Source organism: Stigmatopora nigra, chromosome 20, assembly GCF_051989575.1.
Source record: "Stigmatopora nigra isolate UIUO_SnigA chromosome 20, RoL_Snig_1.1, whole genome shotgun sequence".
NCBI lineage: Eukaryota > Metazoa > Chordata > Actinopteri > Syngnathiformes > Syngnathidae > Stigmatopora > Stigmatopora nigra.
Window position 1 is genome coordinate 9,997,960 of NC_135527.1, and position 18,638 is coordinate 10,016,597.

General features: G+C 59.9%; 1 protein-coding gene across 6 annotated transcripts; it reads left to right on the top strand.

Annotated features, from left to right (window-relative positions):
* Positions 1–144: 144 nt before the first annotated feature.
* On the top strand, positions 145–18,571 carry kdm6ba (lysine (K)-specific demethylase 6B, a). 6 transcript variants are annotated; one of them, XM_077742087.1, is made up of 25 exons: positions 145–313; positions 1,138–1,366; positions 1,961–1,994; positions 7,195–7,256; positions 9,423–9,502; positions 9,588–9,714; positions 9,785–9,886; positions 9,950–10,274; positions 10,346–10,423; positions 10,541–10,699; positions 10,775–10,951; positions 11,037–11,576; positions 11,667–14,626; positions 14,694–14,853; positions 14,930–15,035; positions 15,135–15,340; positions 15,423–15,550; positions 15,625–15,696; positions 15,766–15,914; positions 15,998–16,112; positions 16,270–16,457; positions 16,559–16,700; positions 16,800–16,926; positions 17,017–17,187; positions 17,257–18,571. In XM_077742087.1, the coding sequence occupies exons 6-25, from the start codon at positions 9,593–9,595 to the stop codon at positions 17,335–17,337; spliced, it is 6,108 nt and encodes a 2,035-aa protein (XP_077598213.1). In that variant the 5' UTR covers positions 145–313; positions 1,138–1,366; positions 1,961–1,994; positions 7,195–7,256; positions 9,423–9,502; positions 9,588–9,592; the 3' UTR covers positions 17,338–18,571. The 6 variants fall into 6 exon arrangements, with proteins under 6 accessions (XP_077598213.1, XP_077598212.1, XP_077598214.1 ...); XM_077742086.1 differs by lacking the exon at positions 145–313 and having other exon boundaries at positions 919–1,366; XM_077742088.1 differs by lacking the exons at positions 145–313; positions 1,138–1,366; positions 1,961–1,994 and adding an exon at positions 4,546–4,980.
* Positions 18,572–18,638: the final 67 nt, after the last annotated feature.

Consider the following 18,638-nt stretch of genomic DNA (forward strand, 5'->3'; position numbering starts at 1 on the left):
GTCATATGTCCATCCAAGAGCTATCTAGTTACAACGTTAACACAAAGTTATTTGAGGAAAAAAGGTCAGTGAGAGGCCAGTTCAACTGGGAGAAACAGGCAGGCAGGCAGGCGTGCAACTTGTATCCGGGGACCTTCTTCGTTCTGATGATGTCACAACAACAGTAAGATTGCGCACTCGGGGACGCTTGGCTAACGGAGGCGCACACGTTTGACGTCACCTTCGCTTCAGGTGTCATTAATAAGATGCGCTTGTCCAAACTGCTGCTTCGTCCAAAAGCACGTTTTCCGAGGAATATACGCAGCTAACACGGGTAAGAGACATCAAATCATCGGCTTTCCAACTTTTTGAGGTCGAACTTGGTTCGAAATCATAAACCAAGACGAAAACTGAAAAAACAAAACAATGAGCGAACGTTAGACACTTGGTTGAATTGAACGTGTGTTGACATAAGTGGCATGGAGCGACTTGAATACTTGTGTGTGTGTGTGTGTGTGTGTGTGTGGGGGGGGGGGGGGACTTGGTTGACGTCACCACGTTTTATATTGCTTTATATGACTACAGGTATTCAGTTGCCAGGGTGAAGTTGTCAAGTTTCAAATTTGGGTAGCTGCCCACTGTCCCTGGACGGGTTTAGCAGACCCTTATTTTCATTAAGACTGGAATATTTCCTACGATGGCTCCATGAATTCTCTCTCGCTTGAAAATGAAACTTTGGATTCGTGATAGAAGCCAAATAAGAGAGGGAGACAGGTCAGGGTGACGACCACCTTTGCACAAAGACATTTGGGCAAGTTTTTTGTCGTCGTCGTTGTTTTCCCCCCAACAGTCTGCGATTATGGAGGCGGGGCGTTTAATGTCCACCGAAAAAATAAACCTGCACGAGGGAAGAGAGAAAGCAAAGCAGAGGGAGGAGGAGGAGGAGGAGGAGGAGAAACGCTCCTTCCTCCAGCGTGCCTCTCCTTTCCTTCGTGCCACTGGAAAATAAAACTGCGCAATTTGTGTTTTTTTTTTTTTTTTCGTTTTTTTTTTTTGCCTGCGTGGACCCTGCCGGCTCGGAATGTTCTGGGGCGGATGGCGTCGTCAATTCCCTCGGCTCGATCTCCTTCATTGATTTGTTTTTTTCTTTGCCGGCAGACGGTGCCTGGCGTCAGGCGAATGGAGCCGCCACCGCCGACGACCGTGCCTTGCCCACGGGCCGGCCGCCGACGCACCCGTGACGGGCTGAAAAGGTCATTGAAAGAAGAAGAAAAAAAGACGACGACGTTTGGCGGCCTTTTGAATGAAGAGGAGATGATGTGCGTGTGTCGACTTGGACGCGCGCGCTCGCGCGCGCGCTCGCTCGCTGGACGTCGCGACTGCGAAGGTGAGATATGGCAATCGCCCGCCCGTACATTGGTGCCGACTGGGGGACGATAAGGTATTTTTTAAAAGGGAGTTGAGGGGAGAGGGTGGGGCTGATAGGGGTCTATCTGGCACATTCTCTCATGTGGTCAAGTTGTAGCGCCTTCTCTGCGCCCTTTCCAGGAAGAGCGTTTGAAATGTTCTTCCTCGGGAACGAACGAACGAACGAACGAACGGACGGACGGACGGGCGGACACGATCTCCGCCCACCTCTCCGCTCGCTTCTGCCAGCTTTCCTCCTTGCTGCGCGCGGGTCTTCTGCGTGCGCATGCGCAGGTGGGCGGGCAGGCAGGCGCTTCCCACAGCTTTTGGACTTTTCAAAATAATAGCAGTCTCGAAGATTAACCGATGACGTCATATTTCAGCAACTACTAGACACGAGTCGCAAATGGTGACGTCTGACATAATCATGAGATGGACCATATTGTGGCCCTGGGTCAAGTGCGATATGAAACCTTGTCCGTTAGAGGGCGACATATCCCCACCGACTCTGCGTCTACTTTGGAAATGTTATGAGCGAGATCTCAATTCCATTCATTTGTTCTCGCCTTTTCAGGACGTGGCCTCTTCGGATCGACGCGTCTCGATCGGTGAGTCCAATTTTTATGACATTTGTTTGACGCGGACTCCCCTGGCGTGCGTTGGTCTTCGGCGGACGCTCCAGCTGTACTGAATGATGACGTTCGCTTTTGTCGTGGGTGGGATATCGAGAGGAGTTGTTGTTGTTGTAGTAGTAGTAGTAGTAGTAGTAGTAGTAGTAGTAGTAGTAGTAGTAGTATATTCACCCAAAGTGCCTGACGGTAATCCTCCGAAAGCGCTATTGGGAGGCTGGCGAGTTCCAAAAATCAACTCAACTAACATGGATGTCTAGGAGATTTGCCATGGAGCCCTTCTCTTTCTCACAATTTCTGCGGAATTGCCAACTTGGTGGTGGAACAAGTCAGGTGGTTGGCTCCGTGGAAGACAAGTCCCCCCCCCCCCCCCCCCAGTGTTCTCGGCCTTTGATTCACCCACACCCACCCCAGTATGCATGGAGCCCCTTTGACATGGCCTCCGCTTCCCCCCCTAGGCAAAAAGTCCCTTTGTGCCCCCCCTTCAGTCCTTCCTTTGTGTGAGGAGAAGATGGATCCTCTTTCCTTGGTTTTGAGCCTCAGCAGAGTTGTGCTCTTTGAATCGTTTGATGCACGTTGACGCGTGTCAACAATGCCATGCATTATGCATGGACGGGCTCTCCTCTCCCATCGTGGCTGCATTTTTCACATCCGGACGGAAGCCAACATGCGCCTCACATGTGCAATCTGAGCCTCCCGTTATCACGGCTAACTCCATTAGCAAACGCCGCGTGCACGCCAGCCAGCGCCATTTAAGCCCACCACCTGATTGAATTTACCGTCACAACGGGGCACGATGGGTCAAGCGCGCGCGCGCGCCCCATGGCCGTACGCTCTGCTGTCCATCTTGTCAATGAGTCCAAATGGGGCTTTTGCTCTTGCCGCTCATCAAATGTTGCCCATGTCTTTTTTGCTGGGCTCCGGCCAAGGCCGTCTGTAGGTTTTCCCCCGATAGGGGGGGGATAGCCGGCAGGTCGGGAAGGCTCCGCTTTCATGGCCCGGCTGCCGTTGCCGTGCCAACGACGTAATCCAAAACGCGGAATTGCCAGCGAACCCACCATTGGCGGGGCCGGCGCACACGGGATGGTGCCGCGTGCCGGCGGGCGGAGGGGGCGCCAATGGGATGCGGGCTGAGCCGGCCGGCCGGCCGGGGCTGTTGCTAAGGGGAGGTGCTAGAGAGGCGCTCTCCCGCCTGCCTGCCAGTCATTTGCGCTCTCTCTCTCTCTCTCTCTCCCCTGTAGTTTGCCCCCGTTGACTTGGCTTTTTTTTGTTTTGTTTTCCTTTTTTTGTCTTTTTTTTGTTAAGGGTTGCTTTAAGGGCTCCTTATCTCTCTCTCTCTCTTGCTCAAGGGCAACCTGACCCGTTTGCGCCCGCGTTTTGCGTGGCGTCAGCTCATCTAATCTGACTTGCGGCCGGCCACTTTAGCCGAGGGGCCCGGCCGGGCCGGAGGAGGGGGCGGGGCGTCGGCACCAGATGAAGGCCAAAAGGCTGGTCGGTGGGGGGTTCTTCCACCACCTCCGAACCCTTTGATGAAAACCTTTGCACCAGGGGACGGAGGGGGGGACCCGACACCGCTGGCTCTGGAGCCTTTCACGGTCTCCGACTGGCCCTCGGAGCGCCGTGCTCTTCTGGATGTCCGGCCGCGTCGCCCTCCGTTGCGATGCCGCGTCTTTTGCCCCTCATCACTCGCCGGGGCTCTGACACGGCGGGCGGGCGGGCGGCCGGCTTTTGAAAGCAGACGCTCTGCAAGCGTACTCCACTGGCAGAATGTCACGCAGGCTTTTGGCAGGGCGATGGGGTAAACCTTCCCCTTCCCTTCCCCCCGTTCTGTGCAGATGTGTGAGAACTTTGATTCGCCCAGTTTGCTCTAAGAATAGCGGAGTCAACTCCCTCTCCCGCGGCCAGATCCCGCCCCCACGTCCCGCCCCTCCCCGGCTCGGATGGAGGCGGCGTCGAAGAGGAGTGGTGGAAACGCCCGGAGGCCGCGTCCCGGGGCCGCGTCCCGGGCGCACGTCCCGGGGCTCCTCTTTGGACTCCCCTTTCCTCCCCCTGGTTTGCCACGGCGCACCCCCGGGCTGTCGCCACAGAAAGCGTGCCCGCGGGGGGGTCTGGCCGTGGGCTAATGTGCGGAGAAAATCCAAAGGGAATCTTCCCGCGGCTACCCCAAAGGGTTGCGCGTGGGGAGCCCCGACGGCTCCCGATAGTCCCGCTCCGACGGCCCGGGCGGGTCACCCGAGCCGGCAGCCATTAAACCCGTCTCCTCTTTTTTCTTTATTTGGCCCGCTTTGCGTCCTCCTTTACACGCTAACGCCACCATTGCCGCCGCCGCCGGACTTGGATGGTGAAGCGCTCTTCTTCTTACTTTTGCCAGATAATACACACCTATACTGCCTATCTTTGCATGTGTGTGGGTGTGTGTGTGCACCAATCCCATCTGTTTGACACACAAGAGGAGGTGGGGGGAGCGGCGTTGGGAGGGACTAGACGAATAAGAACCAGGCTGAGGGAGGGAGGGAGGGAGCCACGGCACTGTGTGTGTGTGTGTATGTGCTGTTTAGAAAAAGGCAGGGAGTGAGTGAGAAAAAAAAAAAAACTGGGGGGTTGGGCTCCGAGTGAGCGTGTGTGTTGGTGCGTGTGCGCGCGTGGCCCAGCGCTCTCTCTGTTCCTTTCCTTTCTTTGTTTGACTACTGAGTGGGAGAAGAAGAAGAAGAAGACGAAAAAAAAAACACACACACACACACACAGCCAGTCGCAATATCCACAGAGGCCGAGAAGGAGAAATGGCACCGCGGCCCACCGCCGCTGTCACGCTTGTTTAAAGGGAGGGACGAAGCCAGGAAGCCAGGAGAGGAGGGGGATCCGTTTTGTTCCACCGGGGGAAAAAAAAGAAGGATTTTTGGGCCGGGAATATATCGGGGACGGATTCTACGACCGCTCTGTGGCTCCCGACAACCATGTCAATTCTGTGAGTCTTCATTTGCCGGATTCTATTTCCGTGTATGTGTGTATTGAGAGAGCCCAAGCGGGCGGGCAGACGGGCAGGCAGGCAGCCGGCCAGCCATTTAAAGGGAAAAGGAAAACACGCAGGCAGGCACAAAGCTGGGAGGGCAGCCAGTCAGTCAGCCAGCCAGGCAGCCAGGCAGTATACGCCGGCCGCTCGGATTTCAGTCTCTCTTTGTGGGGCTGTCTCCCCCCCTGCGGTCCCGTTCCGGTCCCGTTCCGGCCCCGTCCCGGCCCCGTCCCGGCCCCGTCCCGGCACGGTAAGATCGGTCCCCTCGGCGCCCCGGCCGGGGGCCGAGTCTCGGAGCAGATGCCAGAGAAGCTATGCTAGCGGGCGGCCAGGAATGTGGCACAAAGAAAGGGAGCTTGTGTGCTGTCTCTCACGCGTGCGTGTTTGCGTGCTTGCTTGCTTGCTTGCTTGCTCGCTCGCTCCTCTTTGCGGACAAACCGCGTCCCATCTTTATGTCACGGGGGATCGCAAACTTTTGCACGTGAGGCCGGGGCCCGCCGTGGCCCGCCGTGGCGTCCGGCCTTTTCTTTGAACTAGCGCCGCCGGGAAGCCCAGGCTTGTTTTGGTGTCTGGCCGGCCGGCCACGTTGTCTGTCCCGGCGTCTTCCTACACATTCTTAGAAAGACAAAGTGCCAAAGGCCGGGGGGAATTTGTACTCCTCGACGGAAGTGGAACGTCGCCTTGTTTTTTTTTTTTTTTCCCCTCTTTTCCCTCCCCCTTCCCTGTCCGGCCGCCGTAGCAGCGCCAGGCGGGGTTCACTCCGGGTCGCCCGTCATCTGACGGCGGCGCTCGTGGGATTGGCTAATGCCGCGCTAAGCCCGTGAAGCCTGAGCGCGGGGCCCTCGGCACTTGTTTGTTTGTTTTGGAACCGGGGGGGGGGGGGGGGGGGGGGGGTGCTAGCTTGATAAAGTCCACTGGCTTTGTTTTCAAGTAGAAACTCGTGGGCTGCTGTCAACTGCCGTCGGATGGGCTGGGATTGGGCGCCACTGGTACGGCCAGACTTTCCGGATCAAATGCATTTGGTGTCTCCGACTGTCAGTGAATGAACGGCTCCGCTAAATCAGCGTTTAGCACCACGTTGCCTTTGGTGGGGAGATCCCTTGCGTTTTTTTTTCTTCTTCCGGCTTTGGCTTCAAAAGCTACCGTGCTAACTTGCGACTCGTCTGCTTTCTGTTTCCGGTCTCTGGACCATGAAGCGGCCGCTCCACGCCAGGCACGGCTATGTTTTTAAAGTCAGCTATGTGGGGGTCGCGGCTCGGGGGGGTTGTCCTCTCGCAGCTGAAGGAGGCAGATTGTGCATTCATTGGAATGGAAGCCCAGAGTGAGTGTGAGAGAGGGGGGGGGGGTGATTGAGTGTCTTGCCTGCCTGCAAGGGAAAGAGAAAGGGAGGGGGAAGGGCCCCCGACAGATAGCTCCAAAACTGGAGGTGGAGAGCTCGGCCGGCCGCACCTTCTTTACGAGTCCGGCCCGGAAGCGCACCGCGCCGTTTCCTTCGCCGAACCCCGGAGGTCACAGAGTGCACTCGGGCTCAGCCATTAGGACTAGCGCCCGCCCGGTCTTGGGGGAAAATGTCTTTGGCTTTTGCCCTTGAGGACTTGTTCTGGTCTCACCAGTTTTACCGGTTGCCCCGCTTGCCGCCGACATTGGCGCCTGACGCGGCCCCACTTCCATGAAGGCGGCTCGCGCCCGGCACTTGCGCTCTGGGAAGCCCACCCGAGGCCGGAGCCGTGTGTTAAAATGTCGCTTTGGGTAAAGAGCAGATTGGGTTGCGCCTCCTCCTCATTTCCTCTCCTGCGCGGCCGGTCAAGGACAAACGCACAAGGACGCTGGCGTATTGAAAGTACACGCACGTGGAGATGCCGCCTATTTCCATGGCGACGGCCACTTTGCCAAGCACGCCAGACGGACAGATTGGCGCCAAGATGTTGTTGTTTTTTTTCTAAATCTCAGTTCCTGCCTCGCCGCAGTACGGGCGGCGTCCACCGACGCATTTGACTCGCGTTTGATTGCGCCGATTTTGATTTGACTTAAAGATAGAGCGATACACAACGGATGGGTGGCGTCAACGCACCATCATCAAATGAAGTCACGGCCAAAGAATAACGACCATCGGTCACCAAAGTTGTGATGGCACTCTCAATTCATTTTTTCTTCTTCTCTCCCTTCCAGGAGGCAGAAGGCATGATGGCGGCCTAGGGGGCTAGACGGATGCCCGGACCCGTGCCCGCACGGTAAGGCTTCTTCTTTCTGTCCGCCCGGCTGCGTTTTAGACCGCCATGTGTTTCTTTGAAACTTGCTCTTTAATTGAAAGCGTCTGACTGCGGGGCCACCCGGCGGGCTCGGGGTCCCCCTCTTTTGTTGCGGCTCACCGTCGTCACTTCTCACTCGGCGTTTGCGGTGCGTGGCGTGGGTCTTGCCACATGCGCCCCCGGCCCCGCCCCCGGCCCCTCCCCACCACGCCACGCCGTTCCCACGCGGCCAGATGTTGTCATCGTGTGATGTGCTTTGCTAGAGTAGAGTTTTTGCGATTGAGCCACTTTGGTCCGTGCGTCTTCAGACCACATGCGTCGTCCTCCTCCTCCATTTCCGCCCAGCAGTCACGTCTGAATCACTCTGCGTGGCGCCATCGTGCGCCGGAGCACGGAGAGGAGAGGCGAGGCGGTGGCGGGAGTGCCGAGGCGGCCCGACCCGCCGCTCTCTCTCTCTCTCTCTCTCTCTCTCTCTCTTTCTCGTCCGGCTCCGCCAGGGAATTCCAGAGCCGTGGGCTGACGTCAGCGTGGCGCTGGCCCTTTAAAAGGGGAGCCGCCGCGTGCGTCCTCGCTGGCTAATTCGCGGCCAGACCTAGAACGACGGTGTCGGCCGCCGATCGATGGGGATCGGGTCAGCTCTCCCTCCTAAGGATTGATTGGCCGAGCGAGTGGCGGATGGAAAGGCACTCGGAGGAGCGGATACACATCCCTTTCCGTTGGGAGCCCGCCTTATCGCGCTCTTTGCCCCGGAGTCGCCGGTGAGTCTCGAAAGTTCCGACGTCTCACAATGGGGGGGAGGGGCTGCCAGATGCTATGTTTTTTTTTGCTTTGCTTACTTTTTAGTTTTATTCGTCAGAAACATGGTTGTGGCAAAAGAGAAAATAGTAGGAGCGTGCTTCTGTGTGTGTGTGTGTGTTGGGAGGGGGGGGAAGGTTGGGGGCCCCCACCCCCTGGACCCGACCGTCAGTCTTATGAAGTAAATGGAGAGCCGCCCCCACCGGCGAGTCAATCCTGACGCACACAAAGGGACGGATTGAAAGGAAGTCATTTGCATCACCTCTCTGTTTGGAAGGGGGAGGGGAGTCAATGTTTGCCCCCCAGTGGAATGGGGAGCGAGGGACATCTCTGGGGGAGCCGTTTGTTTCCCCACGTCATCGGACGATGCTCGTCCGCAGACTTTTCTGCGCTTTTTTTTTTTTTTTGAAGAGTCCATCTCTGGCGCTCGGCGGGCTCCTGTTCACGTGCGCACGCGTGTCAGCCGCTCACCGTAGCGGGGGTCGTAAAGTTGTACAAGGCCCCCCCGGAGTGGCCCGGCAGAGCCCCTCCCCCAAAGCCTTTGAATGCTCACTTCCGAGAGGATCGATTGACGTGGAAAAACAGCTTTTAAAGCTGGGCTGTAAAAAAAAAAAAGGAAGAAGAAAGCCCCCCCCCCCTACACACAAAGTTTGTCCCGTGCGCATACTGGCAAGAATGACTAGTCAACGACAGCAGAAGGAAGGGCTCACTAGCTTCCCTTAAAATGCTCGCCCGCCACCGCTGAGGACCTTTGGGACCTTTGTGGGGAGCCGCCCGGATTGGGGTGGCCACTATTCTACAAAAGACCAGGAGATGGTGGAAACGACGGCCCACGCCGCCCCACGGCGTGTCGGCGTTGCGAGCTGAGTCACGTTCTTCTTCTTCTTCCGTCTGGCGCAGAAACGTTGAGTAATCCTTCGACGGCGTGCCGCCCGCCCTCGGGCAGAATTCCGCCGGTAGCGAGTGGTGCGCCAGGCTTTTGTGACTCAGGCCAAAAGGCGCCTTTCTTTTCACAGTGGCTTCCTAAAGGCCACGTGACGTATGGCGGGAGCTTTTTACCCAACGGGAAGCCGCAGTCTGCTCTCCGGGGGAGGAGGGAGGGGGTCTGCTTCCTCCGGTTGTGAGAACCGCTTCCTTTTTATTTGTTTTTACGCTGCGCTTCTTGCCTCTCTTTAAAGGGCCACAAAGGCATGTGGGTGACACACACTGACAAAGGCCTTGATTGGACACAACTTTAAAAGGCTTCTCCCGTGGGGTGTGCTCAATTTAACCGGGGCGGTAACCGGTCGGGGTGGCTTTTTCCGCTGGCCCAAAATGCGCCTGGGTTCCGCTCACTCCTTTCTCTGGTCACAGCTGAAGGAAACGGAAGAAGGACGGACGGTGGAGACCTTTGGAGCGGGGCCTCTCTGTGCTGGGCCCCCGCAGTCAGGCCGGTGAGTGGAAGAGCCGTGCCAGACGTCGTGGCTTTTGGGTGACCGCCTGCCCGTGTCCCCCCCCCCCCCCCCTCCCCGCACGCAGGCCGGATGCATCCCGCCGCGACGGAGCCGTTTGGCGGGCGTGGCGCACGGGATTCCTTCTCTCAGGATGGACTTCACCGGGGAGCCTGGGCTCCCGCGGGGGGCCGCGCCTGGCAGCCGCCCGGCAGGTGAGTGGGCCCACGCATTCCGACTTTTCGGGCCCGGGTCGACGGCGCCACCTCTGGTCTGGTCCCGCAGGTGTTTGCCCGGAGTGAGCCAACAGCAGCTCCTCCCCCCCCATCTACCTCCCGGTCCGATTCACGGACTCAACCAAGCCAATCAATTCTTCAATGCCGCCGGGTAAGTCACGGTGGGACGTCGCCAAATTTGGATCAGCGCCTTGCATTTCCGCTCTCCGTCCAGGCCCATACGGGGAGGCGACAAGTTGGATCTCCCGCAGGCCGCCTTGCCGGGTCTGGCCAGGGAACAGCTCAGGCCGCTTCATCCTCCCCCTCATCCTCTCCATCATCCTCTCCATCATCCTCTCCATCACCTTCACCCTCCCCTTCCTCACCGGGCGTGGGAGCAAGCGGGTCAGCTCTACGCGCCCCAGCACATTGCGCAAGGGCACCCGGCCGCCACTCCGACGGAGCACTCGCTCCGCCTCCACAGTGGGGGCGGCGGCGGCGGCGGCGGATCCCTCCCCAACGCGCATCTCCTCGCCGGCAGGCCCATCCAAGCCCTCAAGGTGAGCAACATTGTGAGTTGCGGCGCTCCCAATGTTGCTCACCCCCTGCTCCGCCCCCCTCTTTGTTTTAGTATGGGGGCCCTCAGGAGCAGCAGGCCCACCGAGGCGCACCACTGCTAGGAGACGAGGCGTGGGCTCAGGTGCAGCAGGTGAGCGAGCGCTCTCCCGTCGGGCGCCGCCGCCGCCGCCAACGACCGCGCCCTCCGGTCGGACCCCGCCTCCGTTGTGTGGCGGGCGACCCACTTCTTTGTCTCTCCTCTGAGCAGCAACGGTCGCACGGCGGCAAGATGAGCGCCAGTCAGCTGAAGAGAGCGTGGCCGCCGCTGGGCGGCCACTCCGTCATCCGGCACGCTCCGGCGCCCCCCTCGCACCCCGGCAGAGAGGATTGGCCCGGGCCCATCAAGAGGAAAAAGAGCTCGGAGGAGGTGAGTGTCCGGGAGGCCCGTCTTGACCCGGTCGACCTGGTCGACCTATTTGACCTTGTTGGCCGACCGTGGCAGGTGTCTCATTGCGTCCCCGGGTCGGTCCAGCCTTCGCCGTCTCAGGCCTATCACGGCAAAGGCGCTTTCTGGAACCCCTGCCACAAGGAGAAGGACAAGTGGCAGACTCAGGGTTGCGATGGCAACATTCCGCCGTTGCCGCCGCCGTTTCCGCCGCCGGAGTTCCAAGGCCGACCCGTGAGAACAACGTTGGCCGGCTTTTGTCCGTGGGAGCGTCTGATCAGCGGCTCAAATAAGATTGCTTTTTTGCTTTGTGCTCCAGGTGGCCCATAAACAAGCACTAGGCAGCTACTCCCACAAGATGCCCCCGGCCGCAGGCGCGGGCGGGGCCACAGCCGTGGCCACAGCCGTGGCCACTCCCTCCTCCACGGCGCCCCTCACCTGCCCTCCTCCTCCTCCTCACTACAAGCAGGGATGTGGTTCTCACGTGCCCAGGGACTGCTTGGCGCCTCAGCAGCACCCCCACTTTTCCCACGCGGGCGCCACTCCCACGCCTCCCCGCCAGGCCCCGGAGCCGCAGCGCCCCCGAGGCCACCTCGCCGTGACGTCGAGCGGCGGCAGAGGGGAGCGAGATGGGCATGGGCACAGCCAGTCCTCACCAGCAAAAGCCCCAGCCAGCAGCAACAGCAGCGTGCCTTACAGCAGCCACCTTCAGCCTCACCCGGGACTGGGGCTCCGACACCCCCCCACTCCTCCGCCGCCGGCACCCCCCACCTCGCTCCCTCAGCAGGGTCAGCAGGGCGGCCCCTACGACGCGTGGCGGTTCCAGTTGCCGCCGGGCGGCGGCCACAGCCGACTCCAGGTGAGTGGTCATCTTGGGGTAAAGCCGCAGCGTTGTGCAAAATGCCCCCGCGCCCCCCCGAAATGATCCGCCTTGTGTTTTCCCCCGCAGGTTCCGAGCATCACCAGACCTCCGGGACCGATACCTCATCACCAGCAGGGCCACGGCCAGCATAGTCAGGGGCAAGCTCCCGTGGGGCGGCCCCCCGGCACCTCTACCCGCACGCCGGTCATCACCCCCAATCGTTCCTCCTGCCCCGTGGGCGCACGCGGAGGCGGTTGCCAGGCCGGCGACCAGAGCTCGGGCGGAGGCCCCCGAGCGTGTCCCCCCCACCCCCAGGCCATTGGCGGCCAGCCTCCTCGTGAAGTGCGAGCGAGACCGGAAGGGCACGGATCCCCCGAGGCCCGCGCCGGGCGCGTCTCCCATTACCCTCAGTCTCAAATGGCTCAAATGGCTCAAATGGCTCAAATGGCTCAAACGGCTCAAACGGCTCAAACGGCTCAAACGGCTCAAGCTCCCCCCACGTGTGATACGTCCTCCTCCTCTTCTTTGTTTTCCTCGGGGCTCCCCCAGGCGGGCGACGGCGTCTTTCCGGGCAGTGCCTTTAAATCTCCATCCAGCGCTCCTCCCGCTTACTTTGCGTCCTCCCAAGCCTACTACCATCGGCGTATCGGCCCGGGAACGCCCGGCCCAAACTCCCAGTCCATCGGGGAGGCTCTGGACAAGCTGGACGCAGAGCTGGAGGGCCACGCGCGTGCCCGGGAGGAGAGGAAGAGGAGCGAGGAGAAGAAAGAGGAAGATCGCCGCCAACGAGAGGCGGCCCTGGCCCAAGAGGAGGAGAGGAAGAGGAGGGAGCGGCAAAAGGAGGAGGAGGAGGAGGAGAGGAAGAAGCGGGAGAAACAAGTGGAGGAGGAGCGCCGGCGCCGCCTGGTGATGGAGCAAGAGAGAAAGAGGAAAGAGGTGGAGAAGCTGCGGGCGGAGGAGCAGCGAAAGAAAAAAGAGCAGGAGGAGCAGGAGGAGCAGGAGAAGCTGGAGAAGCTGGAACGCTGGAAGCGGAGGGAGTGGCACAGGCAAGTGGAAGACAAGAGGAAGAGAGAGGAGGAGAAGAAAAAGGAGAAAGCTGAGAGGGACAGGCAGAGGCAAGCCAGAGAAGAGGAGGTTGTTGCTCAAGGGCAGTCTGCCGCCGCCCAAAGCCTGGAAAGACTTGTCTGCAGAGGGGCCCCCACGCCGCCGCCCCCCGCAAACGCCTCCACCTGCACGGCCCCCTCGCGGACCTCGCCTCCCTACCCGTGGTTGAGCCGCGGCGGGGCGCCCCCCTCCGCGTCACCCCTCTGCACCGGACGCCCGGAGAAGCTGCACCCGCCTCCGCTTCGCCCGCCTCCGCTGACGCCGCAGACGGATTTTGCCCGCGAGAAGCAGAGGCAGCGGGAGTTGTGGGCCCACCTTCCCGTCGGGCAAAACATCTCGGGGAACCCGCGGCCCCGGCTGCTCTACTCCGGCCAGCCCCCCGCCACGCCGACCGTCCCCAGAGAGCCCCCCAAACTCTACCAGGCCTTCCCCAGAGAGAAGCCCCCGGACCCCCCGCCGCCGCCGCCGTCGTCGGAGCCGTCCCCGTTTGAGGAGGAGCCCCCCGAGTTGTCCACGCTACTCCCCGACGAATTGGCCAACATCATGGCCATGCTGGACGAGTCCATCAAGAAGGAAGAAGAGATGTACGGCGAGGGCCCGCTCCGTGCCACGGCGCCCGGCGTCAAGAGCTACCCGCGCGCCCCGGACCTCCTCCCGGCACTCAAGCCCCAGCCCAATCAGGACGACTTCCGGGGCGACCCCCACGCCAGCCCGCCCGTGCTGAGCCGCCAAGGCTCGCTGGCGTCCCCTTGCAGCCGGACGTCTTCGCTCGACGAGGAGGCGGAGGAGGAGGTGGAGGAGGTGGAGGAGGAAGAGGAGAGAGACGGGTCTTGCCTTAAAAGCTCCCCCCGAAAGAGAGGAGTGGGGAGCAGCACCTACCGCCACAGCGACCTGGCCAAACTCTACGGCCTCCCCGAGCGGGCCAAAAGCGAGGACGGCGAGGACGGCGAGGACGACGAGGACGAGGCCGACGGGGACCCGGAGGACGACGAGGACTCCGAGGCGCCGTCTTGCTTCCCGCTTGCCCAGAGACCCCACCTCCACCAAACGGGCGTCAACGGCACCTTCAAGTCCCGGGCCACGCTCCCGGGGGGACAGAAATACGCCTACCGCGGCGGACCTTTTGGGAGACCCCCGCCGTCGGCCCTGCTGGGCGTCAAGTACGCCTCCTCGCTGTCGCTGGGGCCCGACGTATGCCGCCATCAGGGCGCCCGCTGGCCCCATCCCGCCCCGGCCACCTTGAGTCCGGCCGTGGAGCCTCCGGATGCCCCCCCCGCCGCGGCGAACGCCGGAAAAGACCACCCGCCCGTGGACGAAGAGCCACGTCGGAGCGCGACGGAGCCGGCCGGCGAGGACCCGGAGTCGGCGGCGGCCCAGAAATCCAGGCGCGGCGGCGACGAGGACGGCGAAAGGAGCGATCCGGAGAGAACCGAGGCGCGGCGCAGGGACAAAGAGAAGAAGCGGAAGCGCGCTCACAAGGAAGAGGACGCCAAAGAAAGGAAGAGGCGGCGAGACCAGCGTCACGAGGCGACCTTCTCCTCCTCCTCTTCCTCGTCTTCGCGCCACGGGGAGGGCAGGACCCACAAGGACAGGCGCCACCACCGGCGGATCCTGTGCGACCTCAACCTCCAGGGCAAGGAGGGAAAGAGGCGGCGCGCCGGCCACCACTCGGAGAAGAGGAGGCAGGAGCGGGACGCCTCGGGATGGGAACAACGGCGCTCCGAGAAAGGCCGGCGCTCCGAGCGACCCCGGCCCCGCCCGGGCGAGCTGCCGAAGCTCAAGGCGCTCTCGGACGGGCCCCACAAGGAGCTGAAGATCCGACTGATCAAGGTGGAGAGCGGCGACCGGGAAACCTTCGTGGCCTCCGAGGTGGAGGAGAAGACCATCCCCCTGGAGGACATCAGCATCGCCAACGCCGCCGCCCAAGTGGTCCGATCTTGCAAGTGAGTACGACCCCAAGCCCCCAAGCCCGACCGACTTCACCTGACCACTTTGTGCATTCTGCCTCAGGGGGGCTCGAGTCCAGGGCAAGTTCAGGGAATCCTTCTTGTTGCCGGCCCTCTCCGTCAAGCCCGTGGTGCCGGCGGCGGCGGCGGCGGCGGCGAGGGAGACGGGGCACGGGGAGGAGACGCCCCGAGAGAAAGTCAACCCTCCCACTCCCAGCATTTACGTGAGAGCCGGCCAGTGACCCAGCCGGTGACCACTTTGTGCTGATGGATTTGACTTGAATGTGTTTGTTTGTGCAGCTGGAGAGCAAGAGGGACGCCTTCTCCCCCGTCCTCCTGCAATTCTGCACCGACCCAAAGAACCCCGTCACGGTCATCCGAGGCCTGGCCGGATCTCTGCGCATCAGTGAGCGCTCGCTCGGGCCGTCCGTCCGTCCGTCCGTCCGTCCGTCCGTCCGTCCGTCCTTCCGTCCGTCTCCTGACGGGGGCTCTCTTCTCTCCTCAGACTTGGGCCTCTTCTCCACCAAGTCCCTGGTGGAGGCCAACGCCGAGCAGGCCGTGGAGGTGAGGACTCAGGTGCAGCAGCCGGCCGACGAGAACTGGGACCCCAGCGGGACGGGCCAGACCTGGCCCTGCGAGAGCAGCCGCTCCCACACCACCATCGCCAAGTACGCCCAGTACCAGGCCTCCAGCTTCCAGGAGAGTCTTCAGGTGAGGAGGAGGAGGAGGAGGAAGAAGAGTCGAGCCACTCGCTTCCGGGATTGACGCTATTTGCAATGGCGTGCTACCTCAGGAGGACAAAGGGAGCGACGACGAGGAAGAAGAGGACGAGCCGGACCGGGACGTCTCGACGGACCGCAAGCCGCCGTCCGACGGCTCGGACTGTCAGAGCAAGGACGCCGACGCCAAAGACAATAGCGGGTAAGGATCCGGTGGCGGCCTCCCACGCCCGCCCGGCCTTTCTCCAACGGTGCTTGCTCTGTCCCGGCGCGCAGCGCTACCGAGCCCAAGCCCATGGGGAAGATCATCAAATTTGGCACCAACATCGACCTGTCGCATCCCAAGAGGTGAGCACGGGTGGCTTGTCCAGACGGCCGTCCAAAAGGCCAGTCGCCCGCTGACCTTTGCCCTTTCAGGTGGAAGTCTCAGCTGCAGGAACTCAACAAGCTGCCCGCCTTCATGCGCGTGGCTTCCAGCGGAAACATGCTCAGCCACGTGGGCCACACCATCTTGGGCATGAACACGGTCCAGCTGTACATGAAGGTCCCCGGGAGCCGCACGCCGGGTAAGCCTCGCCCGGGCCGCCCAGCCCCAAAACCCCAGCGGGACGTACCGGTGACGCGGGCGCTGTGTGCCACCCTACCGTAGGACACCAGGAAAACAACAACTTTTGCTCGGTTAACATCAACATTGGCCCCGGGGACTGCGAGTGGTTCGCCGTGCACGAGAACTATTGGCAAGCCATCAACGACTTTTGTGAAAAGTGAGTGGCCGGCCTTGCGGGGCCTTGCGGGGCCTTGCGGGGCCTTGCGGGGCCTTCCCTCCGGGGGCCTTCCCTCCGGGGGCCTTCCCTCCGGGGCCTTCCCTCCGGGGCCTTCCCTCTCCGGGGCCTTCTCCCAGCCTTCCCCACTTTGGCGCAGGCACGGGGTGGACTACCTGACGGGCTCCTGGTGGCCCGTGTTGGAGGACCTGTACAAGGCCGACATCCCAGTGTACCGCTTCATCCAGAGACCGGGGGACTTGGTGTGGATCAACGCCGGGACCGTTCACTGGGTTCAGGCCGTGGGCTGGTGCAACAATATTGCCTGGAACGTGGGACCCCTGAACGGTAAGGGGGGGGGAGGGGGTCGCTCAAGTCGGGTCCCCACACACACACACACACACACACACAAAGCGGCCTCTTCAAACTCTTTCTGGCTTTCCACTCAGCTTACCAGTACCAACTGGCCCTGGAACGCTTTGAGTGGAACGAAGTGAAGAAGGTCAAGTCCATCGTGCCCATGATTCACGTGTCGTGGAACGTGGCCCGCACGCTGAGGATCGGCGATTTGGACACCTACAAGATGATCAGGTGACCTTGCAAAAACTGCAACGGGCTCACGGCTCCTTTTCCCACGTGTGCCGCCAAAGCCGGCGTGCTGAGAGCCCCTCCCACTTGCGTCTCTCGCAGGCACTGTCTCCTGCAGTCCATGAAGCGCATCCAGATCCTCCGCGACCAGCTGGTGGCCCAGGGCAAGAAGATCTCCTACCAGGGCCGGGTCAAGGACGAGCCCGCCTACTACTGCAACGAGTGCGACGTGAGTACGGTTTGGGCTTGGGGCCTGGGCAATGGCGTCGCTGGCGTCGCTGGCGTCGCTGGCTAACTGTCTGAACCGGCAACTTCCCAGGTGGAGGTTTTCAATCTGCTCTTTGTGACGAGCGAGAGCAGCAGCAGGAAGACGTACGTGGTTCACTGCGAGGACTGCGCCCGGGCGCTGGGCCCCGACTTGAGCGGCGTGGTGGTTCTGGAGCAGTACTCCATGGAGGAGCTCATGAGCGCGTACGATTCCTTTACCCTGGTGAGCTAACCCGAGCCTGACGTGCGTGTTTACTTCTTTTCATGACCCTGGATTTCTTTTGACTTCCAGGCCTCCTCCTCTTCCTCCTCTTCTTCTTCTTCTTCATCTTCCTCCTGTTCCTCCTCACCCTCCTCCTCCTCGTCACGGTGACAGGAAAGGACGGGACGGGACTCCCGTGTCACGCGCCCCTCAGCCGCAACCAAAACTCTCGCTCGCTCGTCGGGACAACACAGACAGATTAGGGGAAAAGAGATGCTGGTGGACCGTGGGACATTAGATAGGGCCAAAGAAAGAAGCGCCAAGTATGAGAGCTTTCGCCAACATTTCTTTGGCCCTAATAGCGGACGGTCCCGGCCGGCCGGGTGAAGGTGGTCCAATGCTTTTGTTTACGCTGGCTGACTGTTTACAAATGAAGGAGACATGGCAGTTTAGGCCTCCCCGATGGTGCTTTGTGAAACCACCGTTTGTTTGGTTTGCAAATTGAGCTCCGATAATTTATTGCTTGTCTGTTTGTTTTTTTCCTCCCCGTTCAACTAGATTTGCCTAGATATATATATACTATAGCTATATATCTATCTATACGTACACCACCGCATTGGCCTTGTCACTTGTATTTAGAAGAGAAAAGGGGGACAGATACTAGTAGTAGAGACAGGCGGATTTTGAAATGTCCAATAGTAGTTTGAAACGCCTCAAGACATACGGGTTTTTATAGCGTTGCTCATTTTTCTAGGGGCTGGGATTGATTTTTTTTTGTTGTTGTTGTCTTGATCCTTGAACTCAAATGCATACTTTGCATTTGGTTGGTGCTTTTGTTTGTTTGTTTGTTTTTCAGGAACTCCGCGTCCTCTTGCTAGAGGGGGGAAGTTGTATATTTAATTTAAAAAACAAAAAACATTCCCCGTATTTATGGGACGGCTGTGGCTTTTCTTCCAAAATACACAACGGGGTTCTCTCTCTCTCTCTCTCCCTCCGTCATTTCCTTCCACGTGGTACTTTTGACCATGAAGATGTCCCATGTTTTCCTTCCCTCTTCTGATGTATAGGAGATAATATAATGCCACCTTTGTACGTAGACTGAGGACACTGCTCACGTAGAATTATTTCTATGATCTTTCTTTTCCGGGATCTTTTACATGAAGCCTCACTCATTTGAAAATGAGCCAAGGATTTGGATGGTGCTCAAGTTCTCTTTCTCTCTCTCTCTTTCTTGAATTCTATTTTTCCTGTTGCAATATGACCGTTTTCTTCATTGTGCTCATCTATTTATAACTGCACTGTGTAGAATGTTCATACACACACACCAAACTGAGCCAGATTTGTCTTAAAACGCTTTGTGAATTTGTGTGACATTATGATTATTAATAAAGCGAGAAGAATTGTACGTCCTGGTTGTTCACGAGAAGAAAAGCAGGACTGACAACAATAGAAAGCAAGCAGAGTTCAAAATG